Below are 27,208 nucleotides of genomic sequence, written 5' to 3' on the forward strand. Positions count from 1 at the left end.
GTAAAAGTGAGATACTCATTTATTTTGCAGTGTTCTGTTAATAGAGTTGGGAATCATTTACTTGTTTACATCTAGCTAGCTAATGGAATATTATTTATGCTTAAAGGAAAACTGGGGTGTACAAATGTATGTTTGTTTATAATTTAAAGTGCTCAACTTTCTTTTCCCCCCAATTAAGGGGCAATTTAGCGTGGCCAATCCACCTAACATTTCAGATGTGGGGGCGAGACCCATGCAGACATGGGGAGAGAATATGCAAACTGCACATAGACAGTGACTTGGGCCCACGATCAAACCCGGGTCCTCAACGCTGTGAGGCCATCCTGCCACCGCGGGTATACATAATTTATGAGGGGTATTGTAGTTGGTCCTGGCTAAACAGGTCATGGGACATAGTGTGGGAGGAGAGGAGAATGCCTTATGCATTGGGTACAGATAATGTAATAAATTGGTGAAGCCAGGGCTGACTGAAAAGTTAGTTCTTCCTAGGATTTTAATCTGAACAGGGGCATTTCAGTTTTGGTCCTGAAAGGTTCTCTCTCTCCAAAGATCCTACACAGAGAAAAGTAGAAACATGGGTTCACGAGTGGTATTTGAAGTATATTGGTTTGCTTAATTGGAATATAGTGTCAGGTTTAGGAAGTAAATTAAAGTTTCTTCTTTCATTTAGAACTGTTGTAACGGCTACTTGTAAAGCTATTTCTCGGTTGTTAATATGGCTAATTTGGTGTTTAAAGTTTGTTTTAAAATAAAAGATACAAATTGCAAATAGTTGGATCCTTGAACAGGATTGTAACACCTTTAAGTGTAATCAAGATGTAACTGTTCATACAGTAACAGAACTAAAATTCATGGTTTTTATCGATTCTTCATTTAAAAAATTAACTGCAGCTTCAGTACGCTGCTTTAGAAAAGATGTGATTGTGTAATTGTTTCCAATGTTACAGTGACTCACTGTGTACTTACGCAGACATAGTTCTGGTCCTCCTAGTTGGTAATGGACTGGGGATGAGGAAGCCCCTCATTGGTGAAGGAGAACGCTCACTTATCCTGGTATTTTCAGGAGTGTGAAGAGCTGCAGAAGAAGGTGATAATGGCTGGGAAGATGCAGGAGACTGTGGCGATGTGGATTGAGAGGCCATTTCCAAAGGACCAGGGTCAGTAGATCTCACTTAGTTATTATGAGGAAGCTGAAAAGGAAAGGAATACCGTTATTATGCATTCAGGATACACAACAGGTTGGGCCAGAGAGAGGTTTAAGGATCTGTGGACTCACATTTGAGGGCTCAGCTTGGAAAAAAGCTATAATAACAGAAATATCAACATATTGCTTACCTAAATAACTTGGAGCAACAACTTTGAATGACAAGCTGTAAGTTTAACTGTTAAGGAAAGATGCCCAATCTAGATAGGACTACATTTGTTACCGGTACTATAGTCACACAAAACCTAGTGCATTAATCCACCTATACTACACAGGTCTAAAAGACAGATCCAGTTTATAGTCACAAAGAATTTCCTGAATTCATTTTATTCAAGAGTCCCATGGCCAATGAGTTACTTTGGAAGTGCAACTGCTGTTGGGTTGCAGGTAAAAATGGCAGAAAGACTACAAAAATGACAAGAATGATAATTAGTTCATATATTTTAGCAAGGTCAATTGAATAGTTAATATTGGCCAGAACGTGAACAACTTTCCTGCTTCTCTTCAGGAAGTGCCACAGAAGCCTATGCATCTCTTGAACAGACAGGCCTAGCTAGACGAGCATTTCTTCAGAAACCTGGCACATCCCTCAATGCTGCACTCCCTCCGCTCTACAACGAAGTAGCAAATTCTTCCAACTCAAAAAGATGAGTTAAACTTACCAGGAAAGACAGAGCTGTTTGGCAAACCATCTCCAATTGGCATAACTTGGGTAATTTTATTCATGTCCGCTATTATTCTTTATTTCATTTTATTATTATATGTGTCACACAGCAAAAGGCGGCAATGAATCTATTTAATGCTCACTTTCACTCCACGTGACATCAGGATATGGCTACTCATGTCAGACTGATCAAAGGCATTGGGTGGAATGCCATAGATCTACACTTTGGAACTGGCAATGCCTCCCGAAAGCAGTTCCATTATGAACCTAGATGCAACAATGTGGAAAATTATCCAGAAATCCACATTTCACCCCATCAGTCTCCTACCAGTCAGCAAAGTGATGGAATCAGTTATCTACAGTGCAGCGAGTAGCACTGAATCACAGTTTCTTAGTTTAGGTTCAGTCAGGAACACACAACTCTATCTTATTACAGCCCCAATACAAACAAACAGAAGACTATTACAGAAATAAGGTTACAGAGACCGAGATGGCTTTTGATGGAGTGTATTATTGAACAACCCTTATAAAACTGAAACCTATAGCACTGGAAGGGGGATCACAAATGCATGGATATTACTGCAGAAATTCTGTATGGCAACAGCCTAGGTCCGACCATCTGCTGCTTCATCAATAACTCACACAAAAACAAAGTCAGAAGTGGGGCTGTTTGCTGCCGATTGTGAATGGTTACATCCATTCACAATTTCTCAAATAATAAAACAATCCATACCCGCATGCAACAAGACCTGGACATTACCAGGCTGGAGCTGATAAATAGCAAGAAACATTTGCACTGCATGCGTCAGGCAGTGACAATCTCCAACAAGAGAGACTGTAATCACATTCCCTTGACATTCAGCAGCACTATTATCACCACATTCCATTATAAACATCTTGTGGGTTGTCTTTGACTGGATAGCTAATCAGACCCACTACATAAATAGCATGATTACAAGAGCAAATCAGATGCTGGATATGCTGTGGCAAGTGGCTCACAGCCTAATTCCCCAAAGCTGATGTACAATGCATACAGTACAAGATTTATGTAGGATGATAGTTCACGCTCAACCTGCCTGAATGGTGGATCCGCAACAACAGCAAAAAAGTTTGAAACTATCCGTGACAAAGCAGTCCACATGATTGATCGACAGCCTAGCCACGTCTTCCACCACTGGTGTACCATGGCAGAGGTGCTTTACTGTCCACAAAGTATACTGCAGCAACTAACCAAGATTCTTCAACAGCAACCTCCCAAATGTATGGCTTCTACCACCTGGAAGGACAAGGATAGCAAGTGTATGGGCACATCACCACTTCCAAGTCACACACCCGCCAACCATAATGTCCCTGGGTCAAAATTCTGAAACTTCGTACCCACAGCACAGTGGGAATACTTTTGCCACATGGACTGCTGCAGTTTAAGAAGGTGGCTCACCACCTTCTCAATAGTAACCAGTAATAGGCAGTATAATTAAATCAAACTTCGGTTGTACTTGATAATTATTTAACTTGGCTTCATTGATAACACCTGCCATGTGTATTCTTTTTTTTTTTAAAACACAGGAAAATGATCGTGAAGCACTTCACAAAAGTGTAAGCAGACAAAATATAACACAAACAAATCGGGAGTTGTTAGGAGGGGTGACAAGCTTGGTCAGAGGTGGGTTTAAAGGAGGAGAGAGGTGGGGAGGTGATGAAGTTTCGGGAGAAAAAATTCTCGAGCTTAAAGTATGGTTCAATTCATGGCCATGAGTGGTGAAATGACAAACGGTCATTGAAACATTAATCCTGTCTCCCTCTTTCCACAGCCTGACCAGCTGAATGTCTCCAACATTTTCTCAATGGTATTAGAATTTAAATGTAATGTTCTTTGCAGTTTAATGCTACTTAGAGTTTCTAAAATTAAAAATTCTTTCATGGGCTGTGGGCATTGCTAGCTGGGCCAGCATTTTATGCCCAACCCAAATGTCCTTGAACTGAGGACATTTAAGAGTCAATCACATGGCAATGGATCTGGCCATACCAGTGCAGAATGGTAGATTCCCGTCCCTAAAGGACACCAGATGGGTTTTTAGGACAGTCAGCAATGGTCAAATTAGACATTTAATCCCAGATCTTTAATAAATTCAAATTTCACCATCTGCCATGGTGGGATTCAAACCCAGGTCCCCAGGGCATTACCCCGGGTCTCCGGACAACTACTCCAGTGATAATGTCACTACGACATTGCCTTCCCACGACCCCATAAATTGGCCCCACCTACAGTCCCACGTCAAATTTAAACAGCGTGACAAAATTTCCATCAATTATAGGTCTTCGAGGAAGAGCCTAAAATTAAGTGGTTCTATATGGCACAAGGAACTTAACAGGAATGAATGATTTAGCTTTTAATCTTTTTTAATTTACTAACAACCTTACCATTGCACACCAAATGTAGCTAGCAATCGGTCCACATAGTTTGCTAAAATTATTCTCAATTATTTCAAATTAGGCCGCCACTTAGGTGGTGGAATGGAGGCTTTTAATTTTATTTTAACAAATCTATTTTCAGCTGTCTAATGAAGTCTGCACCAGGCCACTGAAAATAATTACATTCTAAATTGCTGCCCAATTTCACTGGTTCATATACGATTTTACTTGTGGTGCTCTGGAAACGGGTTTCCTCGTGAGCTTGAGCAAAGCGGAAATCTTAAAACAAGCATACTTTTGAGGATAATTTGCACCGAATTGGTGATGGTGCCCAAAAGTGAAACCTCCTGGCTGTCACATTTTATAACTTAGAAGTCCCCATTAGTTTATTGCCATGTCATTAATGCTACCATTAACTTTGAATCAGAACATGGGTGTCACGGTGGTACAGCGGTTAGCACTGCTCCCTACGGCACTGAGGACTTGGTTTCGATCCCGGCCCTGGGTCACTGTCCATGTGGGGTTTGCACATTGTCCTTGTGTCTGCATGGGCTTCACTATATGTTGTTATGGGCTAGGGTTTAGAGAACCCCAAAGTGTATGTATCATGGAATTCACCTGACCCACAACTTTTAATAGATTATGGTATGGGGAGCACACGGCCCACTCTACAGGTGCGGTACAGCAGAAAATGGACAAGTATTTCTTTAAAACAAAAGAATGTTTATTCTATGAATGCAAGTTAACTTTTTTTTTATAAATCAAACAGTGAACATCTAAGCAACCATTAATTCAAATACAACCCCAAAGACTACGACACTAAGTAACCCTGTAAGCTGTCCTTTTAACATCCAAAAGACTTAACAAACCTTCAAACAGGAGCACATTAGGTTTACATTCAATACGGAGACCTTTTACAATTCTGGGTTCACCAAGTGATCCATAGATAGTGAAATGAAATGAAATGAAAATCGCTTGTCACAAGTAGGCTTCAAGTGAAGTTACTGTGAAAAGCCCCAAGTCGCCACATTCCGGCACCTGTTCGGGGAGGCTTTTGCGGGAATTGAACCGTGCTGCTGGCCTGCCTTGGTCTGCTTTCAAAGCCAGCGATTTAGCCCTGTGCTAAACAGCCCCTTTGGATGGCAGAGATCAACCGTACAGCTTTGTTTAAACTTCAGATGCAGCTCATTGAAAAACACAGACACACCCAAGCTTTTCTCAAACTGAAACTAAAAAGCAGAAGTAGAGCTTAGCTCCACCCACACTCTGACATCACCCCAGTAACATGAGCAGCTCCATTTCTTAAAGATACATTTCTTAAACACCCATTTCTTAAAGGTACTCTTGCATGATAATGTGACCTATATGTGACTCCAGAATCAACCCCACAACCCAAAGATGTGCAGGTTAGGTGGATTAGCCACATCAAATTGCCCCTTAATTGGGAAAAAAAAGAATTCGGTATTCTAATTTTTAAAATATTTTTTTAAACTTTGAATCAGAACACAGTATAGCTAGGAGGCCATTCTGCCCATCTTGACCACCTCTTTGATAGAACCATCCAATTAATTCTACCACCACCACCCCCCCCCCCCCCCCGCCCTATCCCCATTTTCCCTTCAAGGATTTATCCAATTGTCTTCCGAATGTTATTGCTGAATTTGCTTTCAGTCAGTGCATTCCAGATTATAACAATAGCCTCACGTCATATCTGTTTCTCTGTCAATCACTTTTGTATCCTTAGTTACCGACACCCCCCAACTGGAAATAGGTTCTGTCATTTTATTAGAACATTCATGATATCAAAAACCACTATCAAACCTAAATACGTGAACATGTCTGGGCATGCATGACCACTTAAGAAAGTCATTTTCAAAGTCGGGGTTGGCATCCGAAGGTGGGTCATGGGCAGGTGTCAGGAGGGTCGTGGAGCCGTCCATCACGGCATTCCCGATCACCGGAATTAATGCGCAAAGGCCGGCTTATAAAAATGCTGGCAGTGGCCGGCTTTAAAAATGACAGCCGCGACCGGCTTGCAGAATGTAGGCGCGCTGCACGTGCGTGCCCGCTCATCAGTGGTAATGCCCAAAACCAGCAAGAAACACCGCCTCCTCCTGCATCAGGGCCATGACTCAGGGGAAGATTTTTTTTTTTTTTTTTTTTTTAAATTCAGTCCAGTCTTCCTGCCTGAAGCGACGGCAGAAACAAGTCATGCGCCCCGAACATGGTCGTCACATGCTCTGGGCACGATTGCGATTCCGCCATTTTGTCAGCAGCAAACAAACAACAGGCTTGTAAAATTTAAAATGGATCGTTTTGTAATATTGGAAGAGAGGTCCAGAGACACAAACAGTCCAGGATCTCACAACTAAACCTGCTTGATAAAGTGGCTCAGGATAACCCACAGCAGAACAAAACAGGGGTGGTATGAGCTGTTCAGGAGAGTCCACAACAGGACAAAGCAGTAGTGGTGTGAGCTCCAGGACCTCTGGTGAACAACCCATACTGAAATGTAACATTGAATGACAAAGCAAGTGAGTTTGTGAGAACCAAGCAGGCTCACCCGTCGCATTAAAAGGTAAGCGAAAATGGTGGGTCGTAATAGTCGGCCGGCATGGGTCGCGAAGGTTGGCCGGTTGGTAAATATGGATCCCCGGGAAAATAGTTTGAAAAACACTGACTTAAGATACGGGTCCATGTACATATATTTTCTTTCTGGGAAGCAGTGGCAAATAATTTGAGTATTGCAATAAAAACAATAACTGCCTTAAATCTAGTGCGATTATGTCAATATTAAAGGAGTTCAGATAATTTTATAACTTGAGGATATCAGTTACAACTGACTTTATCATCTGAAGCCTGCAGCTCCGATCATCTATGCAAAGCGTAATTCCTGAACTTGTGGAATTAAATTATACAAGGCCAGGCGTTGGTAAATATTGGAAGTTTTAGACCGGTGCTAAAATGCACTGCATCTGTTCAATTGTGCGCCATTAACATGGAAATCTGCAATCAGACGGACCTATACCAAAGACCAGCTTGCTATGTAAACAAAGCTAAATTTCCATTCAGTTCATAATCAGTATAACGTGGGCAGTCAATTCACAGGAAAGAAACAGCTGGAAACAATATTCATATCATTTCCACCTGATTTGGCAGATTTTCCACCCAATCCGCAACAGATCATCAGATGGAATTACACAAGAAATACGGCGCGTAAACAGGCCATTCAGCCCAACCAATCCACGGTGGAGCTTGTGCTCCACTTGAGCCTCCTTCCATCTTTCCTCATCTGAATCTATCACTTTAACCCTCTGTTCCTTTCCTCCACATGTAGGGACCCTGCACCTTTCAAAAAATAAAAATTAAAAAATTCCATGACTTATCCATGTTAATGAAGAAATTTTCAGTGGATCTCTCCGAGCAGGTGGGTCTCCACAATGGACATGCAGTATCATTTTGGACAACATCTCCTCCACTACGTGACATACAGTTCTTGCTCTGCCTTACCTTGTTTACCGTACTCCAGCCGGGAAGAAAGCACCCACCGACTGCTCTGCCATCACAACAATACTCACAATTGGTACCAACAAACGTACACACCTCTCCTCACATGAGGCAAGCAAGAAAGGCGGGTCCAGGGAATCAGACACTTGCTACTCGACCATTTACTGCTGCTATGTTGGCAGTGTCAAAGCAGCCATTCTGGTGCAGAGGCAGGGTCAGATTGACAGGTTATTTAGCCAATAGCTGCTGTTATTCTGGTAACCTCCAAAGCTGCCAATCGGGGGATTGGTGGGGGGGGGGGGGGGGGGGGGGGGGGGCAAGCGGAAGGGATCCGGCAGGAGTAACAAAACCTGCACTCTATTCCGGACATGGGAAGAAAACAGTTAGGGAGAGAGGGAAGCTGATGTTGGCAAAACATTGAATTCTGCGCAAAGGCAGAAAAGGCTCATTCGCCATCTTTATAATTTCTATGACTGGACAGGATAAGATTGTTTCCCTTGGTGGAGAATTCTAGAACCAGGAGGCATAGATTCAAGGTAAGTGGCAGACTGTGTAGAGGAGCCATGAAGAAGAATTATTTTACGCAGAGGGTAGAGAGAGTCTGGAATTTGCTCCCCGAATTGTTGGTGGAGGCAGAGACCCTAAACTATTTTTAAAAGTACCTGGATCTGCACTTTGGATCGGGTGCAGGAAGGTGGGATTACAAAGGGCACCTGGGTCTCTTCAGGATGGCATGGACAAGATGGCCTGAACAGTCTCCTTTTGTGCCATAACTTTTCTATGATTCTCTGTGATATTAGGTTCTAGGTGATGTTGACTGCCTGACTCAATGTCTACCGCTTACATTCCCCTCTAGGTGTTGCTGACTGCCAGTCCCAGGGTCCTCCGCTCACACTACCACCAAGAAGGACAAGGGCAGCAGACACATGGGAATATCACCACTTGCAAGTTCCCCTCCAAACAACTCACCATCCTGACTTGGAACTATATCACTGTTCCTTCACTGTCGCTAAGTCAAAATCCTGGAACTCCTCCCTAACAGCACCACATGGACTACAGTGGATTCACTACCACTTTCTCATGGGGCAATTAAGGCTGGGCAATAAATGCTGGCCTAGCCAACGACATCCACATCCCTTGAATGAATAGAAAGAGAAAACTGTACATAACATTGTTCCCTCGATTAGGCATTTTTCTATACTAGCTCAAAACACAAGAATTCAAAGATATTTTTTAACATTTGTTATTTTTAGAGATTGGGATGGGAATGGAACATGTTGGGTAAAGAATGCAACACCTCCACCCAAGGATTACCTATTTTAACCCCAATCTGACAACCATCCCCTATAACCAGTTTGGAATTACTATTTCCCACTACTAAGTGGGACCTTGTGGTCCATTAAATCAATGCTGAAAATTCATCCCTTATGAAATGAGTGGAGAGTGCTGACATTTCTTTGGTGTAGCTCCATGGCGGGGAGGGGGTGAATTTAACTTATGTCTGGGTATGAACCAAACAAGGTTCCAATCCATACTATTCATTTTTAAAACGATTTTGCCATCTATATTAAAACTTACACACACTGTGCAATTGAATGCTTTCGACAGAAGGCTAAAGAAAGATGCCCAACTGAGAGGTAGCACATGTTGTCACATATAGCAACTTAACATTCTTCCACCTCCCTACACCCACACAAAATACCATGCACAACCACAGCTGACGCCTGCTCCGTGAAGACACAATTCCAACAGTGTGAGAAAGGAAAAGAAGAGTAAAAGTTACACCATCATTAACTTACATAGTCATAAGCATCATTAGGTGCACAAAGAATATCTAAGTTACTTTGAGCATTTGCTACCTCTTTCTAAACGTCAACGTTTTTGACAAAATGTCAGTAAAAATGGATCAAGCAGATGGGGGCTTCCACAAGTTCTGCAGATTCATGCTGTGAACTGCAGGCTGCATGAAGGGACAACTGCCCAGTGATTAGCAGAATTGCTTGCCTCACACTGTTCCAGGACACGTCCCAGCCCAATTTGGCATCACCAGATTTTGGGGGGCTCCTCCCAGTCAGTTGGCAGGGAGGCAAAACGTTAGACAAAGCCAGTAGTTCCTAGAGGACTACTGTCCTCTTTAAAAGGGGAGGTCAGTACTGTGAAGTGATTTCATATTTCAATCATGTAATGGCCAAAACATGCACCTCCAAGTAAAATGAACCTAGGTGCCTGCATTCACCTGCTCTGCCTCCTCCAATCACTTACCATGAAGTGAGTGGCACTGCCATGGATTTGCTAAACCGTGAGGGAACAAGCACACAACAACATTCTGTCCCAAGTCCTGTCACTAGTGCAATGAAACTTTGGGAAGCCAGGTACATTAGTCTGCTGGTCTGGATTTGACAGACTGTACAAATCAAATCCTGTGGAAACAGTCACAAGCGACCTTCATCTACATCAGAGATGGGAGTAGGGTCTGTTGAGGCATCATCCTCCAAAGGTGTTCATCACTCCATTGAGGCTCCACTAAGGATTAAATAACCTTGGGTGTTATTGCACCATCACACGACTGTCCCCGGAAGTTCAGAACCAGCTTCACAGCCAGCTACACCAGACAACAACCAACCCACCTAGCTGTTCACATCTTTCAATTTATGGACAAGAAAGACATACGTTATAGGGTCACCAAGGTAAAGGACCAAGTGAAGGGAGACAGCAATTGGCAGAACACTTACTTTAATAAAAAAATTTTAAATCCTGAAGATTTGGACTTGTTTCACCTACAAGTGAGAAAGGGAGAGAATGGGAACAACATGCCAGCGAATGGGAACTCGAGAGGCCGCAGAGAAGGCAGAAGCAGAGGAAAAGGCCAAGAGCAGCGGGTGAGCGAGTCGGCGGACCCACGAGGCGAGAGGTCCCCGGCGAGAGGGAGACCGATGACCCGAACAATGGGAGATGGATGGACATTTCTGACGATGGAATTGATGGTGATCAGGGAGGTGATAAAAGTGGAGATCCAGGTGGCTGTCAAGGTGGCAGTGATGGAGGCGTTGGATTGCCATGCAGGTGGTGATAGACAGAATGGGGAAAGAGAGAATCAAATCATCTCCCCTTGACATTCAATGGCATTACCATCGCTGAATCCCCACTATCAACATTCTGGGGGTTACCATTGACCAGAAACTGAACTAGACTAGACATATAAATACTGTGGCTACAAGAGCAGGTCAGAGGCTAGGAATCCTGTGGCAAATAACTCACTTCCCGACTCCCCAAACCCTGTCCACCACCTACAAGGCACAAGTCAGAAGTGTGATGGAATGCTCGCTGCTTTCTGAATGACTGCAACTCCAACAACACCAGGACAAAGCAATCCACTTGATTGGTACCCCTTCCACAAATGTTCACTCCCTCCACCACCGGCGGACAGTAGCAGCAGTGTGTACCATCTACAGGATGCAATGCACGAACTCACCAAGGCTCTTTAGGCAGCACCTTCCAAACCCACGGCCACCACTATCTAGAAGGACAAGGGCAGCAGATACATGGGAACACCGCCACATGGAAGTTCCCCTTCAGGTCATTCGCCATCCTGACTTGGAAATATATCGCCGTTCCTTTAGTGTCGCTGGGTCAAAATCCTGGAACTCCCTAATAGCATAGTGGGTGTACCTACACAAAATAGACTGCAGCAATTCAAAGAAACTCACCACCACCGCCTCAAGGGCAATTAGGAATGGGGAACAAATACGTGCCTAGCCAGCGAAGTCCTTTTCCTTTAAAAATTAATAATTTTTAAAAACACAGGACACTCCAAGGATGGCCGGTCACTCCAAAATCCCTCTGCCTGTGACCCCGAGCGCAACTCTAGTTGGTCTGGCCAAGGAGGATGCATATGGCACTTAGCAGTAGACCCACAACAGGGCAGGTCGCTCCAGGCCTCGGTCACAAGAGAGCATCTGCCACGGTCATCATAGACATCAGGACATAGCAGTCTGCTGTGGATGTCGAGGCTGCACCCAGGCTTGGCATTAGTAAAATTAATATTAACATCACTTCGGGGTTATGGGTGTTCAATCACCGTATAAAGCTTGCACATTTAATACATTTGATGTCAATGAGAATGTCATCTGAAGGCGTCATGCATATTAATGTATGTGCCCTCCTATTGAGAGAGTGAGCCATCCTCCCACTCAGTCATCACTTTTGTGAGCTTCACATTCATGAGATGTCAACCTCACAAAAGAGAGTTAGTTACCAGAACCTTGTGTGGTGTCAAAGAGATGTGTCAAAATCTTTACTGGAAGTGTGAGCTAGATGAATTGTAACCCTTATTGCTTGCAAGACAGCATTGTGTGAGGACCACTCAGCAGTCTGAAGGCATAGATGCGGACCTGATGAGATGATGATATCTCCAACCATGCACTCATTTCACTGTCAGCTGTTGTTTCTCATTATGCTAGCCACAATTGCATCAAATTTTTGTAACAGCGCTAATGCTAAGTCATCGTCTTTCACTTCCCAGAGCACATGCATACAAGGTTCACCACTGACCTTTCCGCAGATCATGGCCTGGTGAATCATGAGGTCTGAAGGTATAAATGCAAATATGGAAGTCGACGTTAATGTGACTGGTTGCAAATCCCTTTCAGAGCAATGGCACTAAAGGGCAGGAGGCATGTGGCCTTCTCCCGTTGCCTGCACATTACTCCTCCATTTCTCCTTCTGGCAAGGGAATTTTGAATTGCCAGATTATGAAGAGTGCAGTAGACCACTACTATGCAGGAAACCTTCTCTGGAGAGCACTGCAGCCCCCCCCCCACCCCCCCCCCCCAAATCCCGGCCACATATGTGCAGTTGATTGTAGTATTACTAAGCCCGACATAGCTACAAACCCATTACATCTAGCAGCTTGGCTGTCTTCATCAAGCGTGAACCTCACATAATGATTGACCAGGGGAGATGTGTCACATCCTTGATGCACTTGTGTGGCGGCCTGTGAGATGCCACACAGCTTCCATGTGGATCCCTGGAATGAGCTGCAGGGAAAATAAATTCAGCACGGCGGTGACATTCAGGAGTGAAATGAGAGCCGACAGTCGCACGCCATTTATTTGCAAACGTGTTTCAAGACTGGTTAGATTTCACGCTGTCGAGGTGCTAGATTAAGAGAGGCTGCATGATTCCAGCAAGTAGCATTTTTAATGAGCATCCATGAGATGATCATGCATGCAATTGGGATTGTTTCCATGGATCAGTGGGAAACCTGACCCACCATCGATCCAGTGAGGAGAAAAATTCCAAACGGGTTTCCTGCCAGCGGGCTTCCAATCTTTAGCCGCTCCCCAAATTCTCCAGCCCCACTGCCACAAAATCTACCACGAGCTGGAGGGGTAAATTCCACACATCGTTCAGGCAGAAAGGAAGCCTATAAGACCATAAGACATAGGAGCGGAAGTAAGGCCATTCAGCCCATCGAGTCCACTCCACCATTCAATCATGGCTGATTTCAACTCCATTTACCCGCTCTCTCTCCATAGCCCTTAATTCATCGAGAAATCAAGAATTTATCAACTTCTGTCTTAAAGATACTTAATGTCCCGGCCTCCCCTCTGTGGCAATGAATTCCACAGACCCACCACTCTCTGGCTGAAGAAATTTCTCCTCATCTCTGTTCTAAAGTGACTCCCTTTTATTCTAAGGCTGTGCCCCCGGGTCCTAGTCTCCCCTGCTAATGGAAACAACTTCCCTACATCCACCCTATCTGAGCCATTCATTATTTTGTAAGTTTCTATTAGATCTCCCCTCAACCTCCTAAACTCCAATGAATATAATCCCAGGATCCTCAGACGTTCATCGTATGTTAGGCCTACCATTCCTGGGATCATCCGTGTGAATCTCCGCTGGACCCGCTCCAGTGCCAGTATGTCCTTCCTGAGGTGTGGGGCATAAAATTGCTCACAGTATTCTAAATGGAGCCTAACTAATGCTTTATAAAGCTTCAGAAGTACATCCCTGCTTTTATATTCCAAGCCTCTTGAGATGAATGACAACATTGCATTTGCTTTCTTAATTAAAGGACTCAACCTGCAAGTTTACCTTTAGAGAATCCTGGACTAGGACTCCCAGGTCCCTTTGCACTTCAGCATTATGAATTTTGTCACCGTTTAGACAATAGGCCATGCCTCTATTTTTTTTTCCAAAGTGCAAGACCTCGCACTTGCCCACGTTGAATTTCATCAGCCATTTCTTGGACCACTCTCCTAAACTGTCTAAAGCTTTCTGCAGCCTCCCCACCTCCTCCATACTACCTGCCCCTCCACCTATCTTTGTATCATCGGCAAACTTAGCCAGAATGCCCCCAGTCCCGTCATCTAGATCGTTAATATATAAAGAGAACAGCTGTGGCCCCAACACTGAACCCTGCGGGACACCACTCGTCACCGGTTGCCATTCCGAAAAAGAACCTTTTATCCCAACTCTCTGCCTTCTGCCTGACAGCCAATCGTCAATCCATGTTAGTACCTTGCCTCGAATACCATGGGCCCTTATTTTACTCAGCAGTCTCCCGTGAGGCACCTTATCAAGAGCCTTTTGGAAGTCAAGATAGATAACATCCATTGGCTCTTCTTGGTCTAACCTATTTGTTATCTCTTCAAAGAACTCGAACAGGTTTGTCAGGCACGACCTCCCCTTACTAAATCCATGGTGACTTGTCCTAATCCGACCCTGCACTTCCAAGAATTTAGAAATCTCATCCTTAACAATGGATTCTAGAATCTTGCCAACAACCGAGGTTAGGCTAATTGGCCTATAATTTTCCATCTTTTTCCTTGTTCCCTTCTTGAACAGGGGGGTTACAACAGCGATTTTCCAATCCTCTGGGACTTTCCCTGACTCTAGTGACTTTTGAAAGATCATAACTAACTCCTCCACTATTTCTTCAGCTATCTCCTTTAGAACTCTAGGATGTAGCCCATCTGGGCCCAGAGATTTATCAATTTTTAGACCTCTTAGTTTCTCTAGCACTTTCTCCTTTGTGATGGCTACCATATTCAACTCTGCCCCCTGACTCTCCGGAATTGTTGGGATATTACTCATGTCTTCTACTGTGAAGACTGACGCAAAGTACTTATTTAGTTCCTCAGCTATTTCCTTGTCTCCCATCACTAGATTACCAGCGTCATTTTGGAGCGGCCCAATGTCAACTTTTGCCTCCCGTTTGTTTTTAATGTATTTAAAGAAACTTTTACTATTATTCCTAATGTTACTGGCTAGCCTACCTTCATAATTGATCCTCTCTTTCCTTATTTCTCCCTTTGTCATCCTCTGTTTGTTTTTGTAGCCTTCCCAATCTTCTGACTTCCCACTACTCTTTGCCACATTATAGGCTTGCTCTTTTGCTTTGATGCATTCCCTAACTTCCTTTGTCAGCCATGGCTGCCTAATCCCCCCTCTGATAACCTTTCTTTTCTTTGGGATGAACCTCTGTACTGTGTCCTCAGTTACTCCCTGAAACTCCTGCCATTGCTGTTCTACTGTCTTTCCCACTAGGCTCTGCTCCCAGTCGATTTTCGTCAGTTCCTCCCTCATGCCCCTGTAGTTACCTTTATTTAACTGTAACACCTTTACATCTGATTCTACCTTCTTTCTTTCAAATTGGAGATTGAATTCTACCATATTATGATCACTGCCTCCTAAGTGCTCCCTTACTTTAAGATCTTTAATCAAGTCTGGCTCATTACATAACACTAAGTCCAGAATGGCCTGTTCCCTCGTGGGCTCCATCACAAGCTGTTCCAAAAAGCCCTCCTGTAAACATTCAATGAATTCCCTTTCCTTGGGTCCACTGGCAGTATTATTTATCCAGTCCACCTGCATATTGAAGTCCCCCATGATCACTGTGACCTTGCCTTTCTGACATCCACTTTCTATTTCGTGGTGCATTTCCTATCAGAAGGTGTAGAACGGCTGTGTCCAATTTAGACAGAGAAACTGGGAGAAGGAGTCCTTACAGGAGGTGTAGAGCGAAGACGTAGTCAAAATAGTCAAGGGGGGGGGGGAGTGCGGGGGGGGGGGGGGGGGGGGGGGAGTGCGGAGGGTGGGGGGGGGAGTGCGGAGGGTGGGGCGGGAGATTGCCGGGGGGGGGGGGGGGAGAAAGAGTGCGGGGGGGGGGGGGAGAAAGAGTGCGGGGGGGGGAGAAAGAGTGCGGGGGGGGGGGGGAGAAAGAGTGCGGGGGGGGGGGAGAAAGAGTGCGGGGGGGGGGGAGAAAGAGTGCGGGGGGGGAGAGAAAGAGTGCGGGGGGGGGGGGAGAAAGAGTGCGGGGGGGGGGGGGAGAAAGAGTGCGGGGGGGGGAGAAAGAGTGCGGGGGGGGGAAAGAGTGCGGGGGGGGGAAAGAGTGCGGGGGGGGGGGAAAAGAGTGCGGGGGGGGGAAAGAGTGCGGGGGGGGGGGGAAAGAGTGCGGGGGGGGGGGGGAAAGAGTGCGGGGGGGGGGGGAAAGAGTGCGCGGGGGGGGGAAAGAGTGCGGAGGGGGGGAAAGAGTGCGGGGGGGGGAAAGAGTGCGGGGGGGGGAAAGAGTGCGGGGGGGGGAAAGAGTGCGGGGGGGGGAAAGAGTGCGGGGGGGGGAAAGAGTGCGGGGGGGGGAAAGAGTGCGGGGGGGGGAAAGAGTGCGGGGGGGGGAAAGAGTGCGGGGGGGGGAAAGAGTGCGGGGGGGGGAAAGAGTGCGGGGGGGGGAAAGAGTGCGGGGGGGGGAAAGAGTGCGGGGGGGGGAAAGAGTGCGGGGGGGGGAAAGAGTGCGGGGGGGGGGGAAGAGTGCGGGGGGGGGGGAAAGAGTGCGGGGGGGGGGGGGAAAGAGTGCGGGGGGGGGGGGGAAAGAGTGCGGGGGGGGGGGGGAAAGAGTGCGGGGGGGGGGGGAAAGAGTGCGGGGGGGGGGGAAAAGAGTGCGAGGGGAGGGGGGGGAAAAGAGTGCGGGGGGGGGAAAAGAGTGCGGGGGGGGAAAGAGTGCGGGGGGGGGAAAAGAGTGCGGGGGGGGGAAAAGAGTGCGGGGGGGGAAAAGAGTGCGGGGGGGGGGGAAAAGAGTGCGGGGGGGGGGGGGAAAAGAGTGCGGGGGGGGGGGGGAAAGAGTGCGGGGGGGGGGGGGAAAAGAGTGCGGGGGGGGGGGAAAAGAGTGCGGGGGGGGGGGAAAAGAGTGCGGGGGGGGGGGAAAAGAGTGCGGGGGGGGGGGGAAAAGAGTGCGGGGGGGGGGGGAAAAGAGTGCGGGGGGGGGGGAAAAGAGTGCGGGGGGGGGGGAAAAGAGTGCGGGGGGGGGGGGAAAAGAGTGCGGGGGGGGGGGAAAAGAGTGCGGGGGGGGGAAAAAAGAGTGCGGGGGGGGGAAAGAGTGCGGGGGGGGGGAAAGAGTGCAGGGGGGGGAAAGAGTGCAGGGGGGGGAAAGAGTGCGGGGGGGGGGAAAGAGTGCGGGGGGGGGGGAAAAGAGTGCGGGGGGGGGGGAAAGAGTGCGGGGGGGGGAAAGAGTGCGGGGGGGGGAAAGAGTGCGGGGGGGGGAAAGAGTGCGGGGGGGGGAAAGAGTGCGGGGGGGGAAAGAGTGCGGGGGGGGGAAAGAGTGCGGGGGGGGGAAAGAGTGCGGGGGGGGGGAAAGAGTGCGGGGGGGGGGAAAGAGTGCGGGGGGGGGGAAAGAGTGCGGGGGGGGGGAAAGAGTGCGGGGGGGGGGGAAAGAGTGCGGGGGGGGGGAAAGAGTGCGGGGGGGGGGAAAGAGTGCGGGGGGGGGGAAAGAGTGCGGGGGGGGGGAAAGAGTGCGGGGGGGGGGAAAGAGTGCGGGGGGGGGAAAAAAGAGTGCGGGGGGGGGAAAAAAGAGTGCGGGGGGGGGGAAAAAAGAGTGCGGGGGGGGGGAAAAAGAGTGCGGGGGGGGAAAAAAAGAGTGCGGGGGGGGAAAAAAGAGTGCGGGGGGGGGAAAAAAGAGTGCGGGGGGGGGAAAAAAGAGTGCGGGGGGGGGAAAAAAGAGTGCGGGGGGGGGAAAAAAGAGTGCGGGGGGGGGAAAAAAGAGTGCGGGGGGGGGGAAAAAAGAGTGCGGGGGGGGGGAAAAAGAGTGCGGGGGGGGAAAAAGAGTGCGGGGGGGGAAAAAGAGTGCGGGGGGGGGAAAAAGAGTGCGGGGGGGGGAAAAAGAGTGCGGGGGGGGGGGAAAGGAGTGCGGGGGGGGGGGGGGAGAGAAAGAGAGGGGGGGGGCGGGAGAGTGCCGGGGGGGGCGGGAGAGTGCCGGGGTGGCGGGAGAGTGCCCGGGGGGGGGGGGGGCGGGAGAGTGCCCGGGGGGGGGGGGGGGCGGGAGAGTGCCCGGGGGGGACGGGAGAGTGCCCGGAGGGGGGGGGGGGGCGGGAGAGTGCCCGGGGGGGGGGGGGCGGGAGAGTGCCCGGGGGGGGGGGGGGGGCGGGAGAGTGCCCGGGGGGGGGGGGGGGGGCGGGAGAGTGCCCGGGGGGGGTGGGGGGGGCGGGAGAGTGCCCGGGGGGGGGGGGGCGGCAGAGTGCCCGGGGGGGGGGGGGGGCGGCAGAGTGCCCGGGGGGGGGGGGGGCGGCAGAGTGCCCGGGGGGGGGGGGGGGCGGGGGAGTGCCGGGCCGGGGGGGGGGGCGGGGGAGTGCCGGGCCGGGGGGGGGGGGGGGGGGGGGGGGAGTGCCGGGCCCGGGGGGGGGGGGGGGGGGGGGGGGGAGTGCCGGGCCCGGGGGGGGGGGGGGGGGGGGGGGAGTGCCGGGCCCGGGGGGGGGGGGGGGGGGGGAGTGCCGGGCCGGGGGGGGGGGGGGGGGGGGGGGAGTGCCGGGGGGGGGGGGGGGGAGTGCCGGGCCGGGGGGGGGAAGTGCCGGGCCGGGGGGGGGGGGGAAGTGCCGGGCCGGGGGGGGGGGGGGGGCGGGGAAAGAGGGGCCGGGTACCGGAAGTGACGGAGCGGCTGGCTGGCGGGCGGTCCCGGGCCTGTCCGACTGACCCAGGTTGACGACAATGGCGCGGGCGACTGGCTTCAGCAAGCGGTACTTCAAGGCATTTATTAGTGGTTTCTTTGTTGCGGTTCCCGTTACTGTGACCTTCCTGGATCGCGTGGCATACATTGCAAGAGTGGAGGGGGCCTCAATGCAGCCATCATTGAACCCTCCCGGAGGAACCACGTGTGATATAGTGCTTTTAAATCGATGGAGTGTGAGGGACTATGAAGTACAGCGGGGAGACATTGTATCTGTGGTATCACCCAAAGACCCAGAACAGAAAATAATCAAGCGAGTCATTGCCCTTGAAGGAGATATCATCAGAACTATCGGACACAGGAACAGATACATAAAGATTCCCAATGGGCACTTATGGATTGAAGGCGATCACCATGGCCACAGTTTTGACAGCAATGCTTTTGGACCGGTTTCCCTGGGGCTGGTTCACGCCCGTGCCTCGCACATCATCTGGCCGCCCAATCGTTGGATGAAGTTACAAACTGACCTCCCCGAGGAGCGAAGGCCTCTGTTGTCCAGGAGCAATGACCCTGCAGATGGAACATCGGTTTAGCAGCTTCCCCAAGAACGCAACATCCCAGCTTGGAATTGAGATCACCCAGCATCTGTTCCAGAAGGAAAAGTGTAACTTAATGTTCCATAACATTGGAGATTTCACACGCTGGGGTATTCCAAAGCCATGACCTACGCCTCTTCTACAGCGCAAAGCTCACTATTACATATGTTCATCTGACATTTGCTGTCATTTTTACTTGTTCTTCTTCCAAATTCTGATTGATTTCACTGCTAATTGAGCAAGGAATCTCCTTGAATTGAGAAGGAAAGGTAAATTAAAGAGTCATGATGACACCAACTCCATTTTTCCAAATGAACCATTAAAATATATTTAATGTTATTTAGATGCTGTAAGTCTAGAACTAATTTATCAGGCTCACATTGCCAGCATATGGGCGGAGGGGTTACATTTCCAGCTCACCGCCACTTCCTCACCCAAAGACAGGAATTTTGTCGCAAATTCCCAGGAAGACCATTTGCATAAAAGGCCATTTGCATGACCAATCTGAGCAAATCCCAACAGCAGGGTCTTCGAGATATGCCAATAACCCAAAACGTTTTTGACCTTACACTCCCACAGTAACTAGTCTGATGAGAAAAGGTGGTCAAAAACCACTAGGTTTGTGTCTTTTAAAAGACCTCAAAGGAATTCATCCCAGGTCTCAAATGGCAAGTGTTTCCATGACATGATCCCGGACATAGAGGAAGCAAATGCAAGATACGCCAACAACCTGTCAATGGACGGTCCATACCTGTGAATTCTGGAGCCACCGAGATTAGTCCCAAATTCTGCGGAAACCCTGGGGCTGGATTCTCCCAAAATGGGGTTATGTCCCCACACCGGCGTGAAAACACTGGCTTTGCACTCCCGAGTTTCCTCAAAAAAAGATATACCGATTCACTTCCCTTCAGGGGGCTAGCAGGGACCCAGAGTGATTCTCGCAGTTGTAGCTGCGGATATGGTCCCCGCACTTCAGGTCTAGAGTCTGCGCATGCGCAAGGTGGCAGCCTCGCCGAGCGCCATGGTGGACTCGGACCGTGAGGCAGCTCCGAAATGTAGCCCCCCCACCCCCGATCGGCCGCGCGCCCTTGCATCGGACCGGCCGGATATGTCCCCTGGCCGCCCATAAGCCCCCCCCCACCCGGTGCCCAATCCCTCCACCCACCACCAGGGCGGCCGTGGACTGAGTCCGCAGCCGCCACGCGCGGTTCCCGAACGGCAATAGGTGGTTAGAACCACGCTGTCAGGAACTCGGCCGGCTGGGAGCAGAGAATCGCTGGGCAGGCCTCTTGCACTGGCCCCCCAGCTGCGCGGAGTAATTCGCGAAAAGGCCGATTCTCGGGTCCCGGAGAATCGCCGGAGCGGTGATGGGCCCGATTTAGGCAAGAAAGTGGATTCTCCTCCCCCACGCCAAACGCGATTTCGCCGCGGGGCTTGGGAGAATCCAGCTGGTATAACCAAGAATTTATTTTGTTTCAGGACCTGGGATTTTTGAGGGGATTTGGTTGAAGCTGACTGTAAATTGAAGGTACTTTTATTCCTATGGCCAAGGCCTAAATCCAACCCAGCTAAATTTACAGAACAAATATCTTGCCTCCCTCTCCTCTCTTTCTCTCTCTCTACTGCCCATGAAGATCCAATTTAAAATGAGTTTGGGCTGTGTCAATCCAGTCCTTTGTATGTTTACAGTTCATAACAGCCTGTAATTTACCATAAATTGAAATGCATTTTGAAATCTTATAAAGAGAGCACATTGGCAAATACGGAAAGTAGATCGTCGCTGTTGGGGCAGAATTGAAGGAACTTTACTTTCTTAGAAATATACTAAACCTGCCAGGGATTACTTAATACTGGCACTGGGTAACAAAAGTGAATAAATATTCAATTTTCCAGCAAAAAAAAAAAAAGTAGCCATGGGGTAACGTAGTCAAAGTAGCCATGGTGGGCTTGTCATGAATATTATTTGGTAGCATATCCGCAGAATGGAGACAGAAAAGTTAAGGAAGGGAATGGATGCACTGGCAATAGATCATATAGACACGATTCCCTTGCCATGTTGTGCTCGTTGCGCGCAAGCGTGAGCACAACACGGCCGGAAAATCTCGGGAGAGGCCTCCAGTGGGACTCCCAGCAGCCTCCACGCCTCGCGGGATTCACCCACCCCGCGAGACATCAGTCAGAACTCCGCCAAATGGGGCAGGACCAAATGACACAAAACCTACTTACGACCTACCTTCCTGGGATCCACCGGCCTCTGTCGATTCTCCAGCCTCTCCAGGCAGGCTGCAGCTGGACGCCAATCAGTGCTGGTCCACACAAATGTGGACCAGGCAGAACGGCACCTTGGGGGGGGGGGGGGGGGGGGGCTCCTCCCGGGCCATCGGAGACCCCGGGTGGTCACTGTTAGTACAGGGTAACCTCCTGGCGCTCTCCCTGGAAAGTGGGCACCTTGGCACTGCCAAGGTGCTTGGGTGGTAATGCCAAGCCAACAGGAGCACTGCCTGGGTGCCAGGGTGGCACTGCCAAAGGTCAGGACTGAGGGGGGCCATGCCCATGAAGAGGGTGATGGGGGGGGTTTGAAGGGTGGGGGAATGCAGGGCAGGTAAATAGGGTCCTCTGGGAAGTTGGAGGAGTGATCAGTGGGGGTCCTGGAAGGGGGCGTCCTCATTGGGGGGGGGGGGACGACTCAAGCTCACTTAGAGATCGGGGCACCCTTTCAAAATGGCAACCCAATCTCGGTGTTCAGCTGCCCAGTGCTAAAAATTCTACTGTGGGCTAAACCGGTGAGAAACTCCCCAAGGCCCAAAAAAAGGAACTAAGTGTCATTGAATAGACGTGAGGAACTCGTCTGCAGAGCCAGCAGGGAACTCACTGAAAAACCGCCGCAAATTAACTCAAGAAATGTTTTGGGAGAATCCCGCCCTATTTGTGAGCTGCAAACCCTTCTTGTTTATCTAATTTTTAATTGTAGAATCTTAATTTTGTCCAAGAATGACTCACTCTCTTGTAGAGTGGGCACAGTTGTTAAACAAGTGCTTGGTGTTCAAAGAATGCTCATTGCATCCCCCTCACCGTTGGAATTTGATTTTTGCCACAGAAGATTCAATATCAGTGTTATTGGCATCACTATTGGCTCAATCAATGCAACTAGGCCAAGGGAAACTCAAGGAATTAAAGTGCCAAAAGTTGAATCCCAAATCAAAAGTCATGCAAGTCCTAGATATACAACAAACATGGTAGATTTTCAGCATTCTCCAAGACTTCTTCATCAGTTTTAAGGAAATAATAGCCAAATGCATTAATAACCACAAGTGAGAAGATCGGTTACAGTTTTGAGAGAAGTTGGGGCCCTCATCCATAGAGATCATGTTGACCATTCAGATAAAAAAAAAATAGACCATGTATACTTTCCAACAATAATTGCCATCTGCCAATTCTTTCAGTGACTGGTATACAAGGACACCCAGCACCCTTTGGACATCAATATTTTCTAATCTATCGGCATTTAAATAATACTCTGCCATTCTGTTTTGCTTGCTGAAGTGGATAACGTCACATTTATTACCCACATTATACTGTATCTGCCATGCATTGGCCCACTCACTCAATTTGTCCAAATCCTTGAAGTCTCTCCTCACCGCTCACAATGTCACCTAGTTTTGAGTCACCAGCAAATTTGGAAATATTACATTTGGCTCCTTCATCCAATTCGTTCATGTGTATTGTTAATAGCTGGGGCCTCAAGCACTGATCCCTACGGTATCCCATTAGTCACTGCCTGCTACTCCGAAAAAGATCCATTTATTCCTATTCGGTTTCCTGCCTGCTAACCAATTCAGCCTCAATCATATTGAATTGCGGTGCAGCTCGAATGACTGAACGACCTGCTCCTATTTTCTATGTTTCTGAATCAATTCCCGCAGATCCATACAGCAAACCGTTTTAATTGTAATGACTCAGCACCATAGGAGTTACAGGCAGAAGTGCAATAGTTTGAAATTATGCTGTTGTACATTTTATGCCATGTCAAAGAATGTCGTAACATTGAAATGAAACAATCAAAACACACAATTTGAGTAAATGCCATGTAAGCATTGTTTGAGTTTAGTTAATACACTAAGATATGTGCCAAAATCAAATTCGGCAGGATGTTGTTCCCAGAGGTTTAGAGACAATGGCCCTGGGTAGGACATGTGCACTTATGCAGAAATATTAAACAAACACCAGAATTTAGAAGTAAGACTGCCTTTTAATATTCAGTGTAGCAAGATTAATCTCATTAGAGGAGTCAGGAAGGTCATGCTGACCATAGTTTTTTTTTTAAAAACAGACTGTGTATACTTTCCAGCAATAATTGCCATCTGCCAGGCAGTACAAACAATGGTGGCTGTCAATTATAGGACCCTGTACTGTAAATGCGCATCAGCAAAGCAAACTATAATGTAAACATTTATTTCGAGGCTCCCCAATATTAACATAATGAACTGGCAATTTGTATTCCTGCAGACGTTTTACTAATGTTAGCAAATGTAGGAATATGTAGCCCTGCATCATCTTAATGTTTGAGGGTACTAAACTAGCCTCAAGAGTTCACGGAGCCAATTTAAAAAAATTTTTTTTTGAACTGCATAACAAATTAAAATTAAATAAGGTGCGGCTAGCAATTGACAAAAAGCAGAGCTAAGTCTCAAAGTGCCAACCGTACTTAGCTAATTCATTCAATTGAAATTGTCTATGTTTTGACCTTACACACCTATTAATCCAATAATGGGACCGGGGCTAATAGCCATGTCCATAAACTAGCAAGATGTACCTGAACCTCCGATCAGGCTACACTCACCACAAGACGATACTCTGAAATATAAATCTATTTCAAAACTCAAGCAACAAACAAAGAAACACTGTGATTGCTGGAAATCAGAAACCAAAGCAGCAAGTGATAGAAAAGCTAGATCAGGTAACCTCTGTACAGAGAACAGATAAATTAATAGTTTGTTCCTCACAGTGCCTCCACAGCTGAAATATTGACTCCTTCTGACCTCCCGAGTGCTTCCAGACTTCTGCTGTAATTTTCCCCAAAAATTAATAAGGAAACACATTATATCTACTATGGCAGGACCATTGCCTACATCTATAATGCTCATAACTACCTTGATATCTCTTTTAAAAACAAAACGATTTCATCCAAAAGTCCTGTTACTTATCACTCTCAAATCTATCTTCTTAAAAAAGGGAATTTAACCTCTTATGTACTGATTCTAATTTAAAAACAGACTGTCGGCCAACCCATTTTGCATTACTCATCAACGTCTCTGAAGGAGATATAAATATTTATAGTTCAGACCACTTCTCATCACAGGCCCCGACACAATATGGCGCGGGAGTTCAGGGGTCGGCGTGGAAAAAAAAAAATAGGCCCGGGGAGCGAGAGGCCGGCCCGCCGATTGGTGGGCCCCAATCATGGGCCACCCCCCCCCCCCCCGGGGGTCGGAGCTCTCCCCCCCCCCCCCCACAGGCCGCCCCTGCGCAGAGTTCCCACCGGCTGCGACAAGTGCGGACGGCTCTGCCTTTTTAGAGCAGCCGCTCGGCCCATCTGGGCCAGAGAATCGTTGGCCCGGCCGCGTACAGCGGCCTGCGACCGGCGCCACACCAAACTCGCCGGCGCCTGTAGTTTAGATTAGAGTAGGGGGTCAATAAGGGTGGGACCAGTACGAGAGATAAATGGCTTTTGCACCATGTTTATGGTTTCATGTATAGTGTTTATTTTGTTGTGGTTCCTATTGCTCTCTTTGGTTGGCTCTGAATATGGCGGTCAATATGGTCGCCTTCCTTAATTCTAATCACTTTTGCTCTAGAGTTGCCAGGTATCTTTCCATACTGCCACAAGGTTCAAATCCGAATACTGATCAAAGACTCGATACACCAGTTAGTTAGTTCAAAGTCAATACTTATTTATTTACACAGAGTTAAATCTACTCATGCACCAAAACTCTACAGACTAAACTATCACTACTGCTAAAGCCTATACTTCACTTCGGGCGCCCACTCAGTCAGAGGAACAATGGCCGTTGTTCGGTTCGGAGGCTGCTGGGGTAAAACTGGTACAGGGGTACAGCTAAGGTAGTCTGTCTGGTAGCGTGCGTTGACCTTGGACTGACTTGCTTCTGGTGCAGCTGGTGGACAGGTCTCTGCTGTGAGAGCCAAGTCCAAGAGAGCGATTCTCTCTTGGGGGCTCCTTCTTATACCCCAAAGGAGCTTCGCACTCTTTTAGGCGGGCCTTTAACTTGGCCCCAATCAATTGGGCCGTTTCTTGATCATTCCTATTGATTTCGCCCAATAAAGGAGTGGGTGCCCTGATGGCTGGGCGTGTCCTAGGTGACCGTTGGCCTGCTTTGTTTCGGTCTCCTCCTGCGCCGGGGTGTCTGCCTTAGTATCGGTTACTCAAATGTTACACTTTGTTCCCGGAGATGGGCCATTAGTATGCTAATGGACCTACAGTTTTGGTCTTGTCAGGGAACTGCGGCTCCAATATACAGACAAGCTCCGAACCTACTTGTTTTCTCAGCATTGTGCATTTTCCCTGAAATCTTTGCAAAGTGTCCATTTTGTAATTGGCAAATGGCCATCCCAGATGGCTTCATTACTATACCAAAAATACCTCAATAAAATGTCTATTTTTAAAAAAAATACGGCGGCGCCAATTCTCCGCTCTGCGGAGAATCGCGGGCCAGCGTTGGGAGGCGTGGCCCGGTTGCGGGGATTCTCCAGCCCGGCCCCAAGCTGGGAGAATCCCACCCATGATTGCTCAGCTTTAGCCCAGGGATTTGAACTATTTAAATGAATGAATGAAAATTCAGATTATCCACTTGCAACAACTAACCTGAAGTCCCACCAAGCACCAAACCCAACTTTCATTCACATTTATCAGAATCGGTTCTCAAAAGGACACTTCAACTCCTTATGGACAGATTTTCTTTTGTCCTGAGGTACTGTCCTGATTCAAGAGCTGGTTGCAGCAATTGGCTTCTGTGTACTAACCTATACATTAATCTAATAGAGCAGTTCATTGGTCTGCTGATATGGTTTTCAAGTGTTCGGTCTCCCACCTGAGGTCCTGCAAACATGTGTTGCAATTAGGGGTTAATAACTAAGCCTGCACAAGTTAACCAAGAACAAGAGTGCATGAGGGCAAGTTTTGGCTTACACTTGGCATGCTTCACTGAAACTGTCACTAACCACGAACACATAGTAAGTGGGACAAGGCTTGAACTGAATTATCCAGCGGCAGTTAAAGTGGAGGAAATGTCAATTACATACCAAACATTAATAGTCACCAGAAGCACACAACAATTAATATGGCACAAGTTCAGCATCAATATCTGATTGCACACACTGCATTCTGAAACCAGGCTGGAGTTAGCAAAGAAATAAGAATGTGTACACACCAGTGAGAAGTACTAAAATTGGAAGCAAGGAGGGCCAATGCAATCTCAGAGATTCCATTAACTTTGAGCCGCAAGATGATTGTGATTATCTAGTGGAAAGCAGTGAAGCGCCAACAGGCTCACTTGTGACAAATTATTTCAATAGCTCTTAATACTTGCATCTTAGTTTGCTCTTTCAAAATATCTGATTTGAAAATGAATCAATTTTCATTCTTTACATTGCTTTTAACCTTAACCCAAGCCACTGTGTCACTATATTCCCAATCGAATTACACTGCTTCTATCACCTGAAATTTATCTTTGATTCGTCAGCATAGCTCAATGCTCACCTTTTTTCTGCCAACATTCCCAGTGGGAGATTTTTCACACTCCTACCTTGTCAACTCAACCCAAAATGTTCAAAGTACACAGAGACCAGTACCAACACAAAGAAAGATGGAAATCAGT

The 27,208-nt window shown here is 47.9% G+C and overlaps 1 protein-coding gene and 1 pseudogene across 4 annotated transcripts in view; one reads left to right on the forward strand and one right to left on the reverse strand.

The window, feature by feature from the left end:
- The window catches only part of carhsp1 (calcium regulated heat stable protein 1), a 115,302-nt gene that overhangs the window by 52,006 nt on the left and 36,088 nt on the right, over positions 1-27,208 (reverse strand). For 3 of the 4 annotated variants that reach the window (XM_072481282.1, XM_072481283.1, XM_072481285.1), the window contains one exon: positions 967-1,190. In XM_072481282.1, the coding sequence (XP_072337383.1) occupies positions 967-1,142 (176 nt within the window). In that variant the 5' untranslated portion in view covers positions 1,143-1,190. Of the gene's footprint in view, positions 1-966; positions 1,191-19,247; positions 19,366-27,208 lie in introns of those variants that run through there. The other variant, XM_072481284.1, reaches the window with a different exon arrangement.
- Positions 18,699-19,655, forward strand: LOC140394244 (mitochondrial inner membrane protease subunit 2 pseudogene; annotated as a pseudogene).

The sequence above is a fragment of the Scyliorhinus torazame genome, chromosome 17 (assembly GCF_047496885.1).
Source record: "Scyliorhinus torazame isolate Kashiwa2021f chromosome 17, sScyTor2.1, whole genome shotgun sequence".
NCBI classification, from domain to species: Eukaryota; Metazoa; Chordata; class Chondrichthyes; order Carcharhiniformes; family Scyliorhinidae; genus Scyliorhinus; species Scyliorhinus torazame.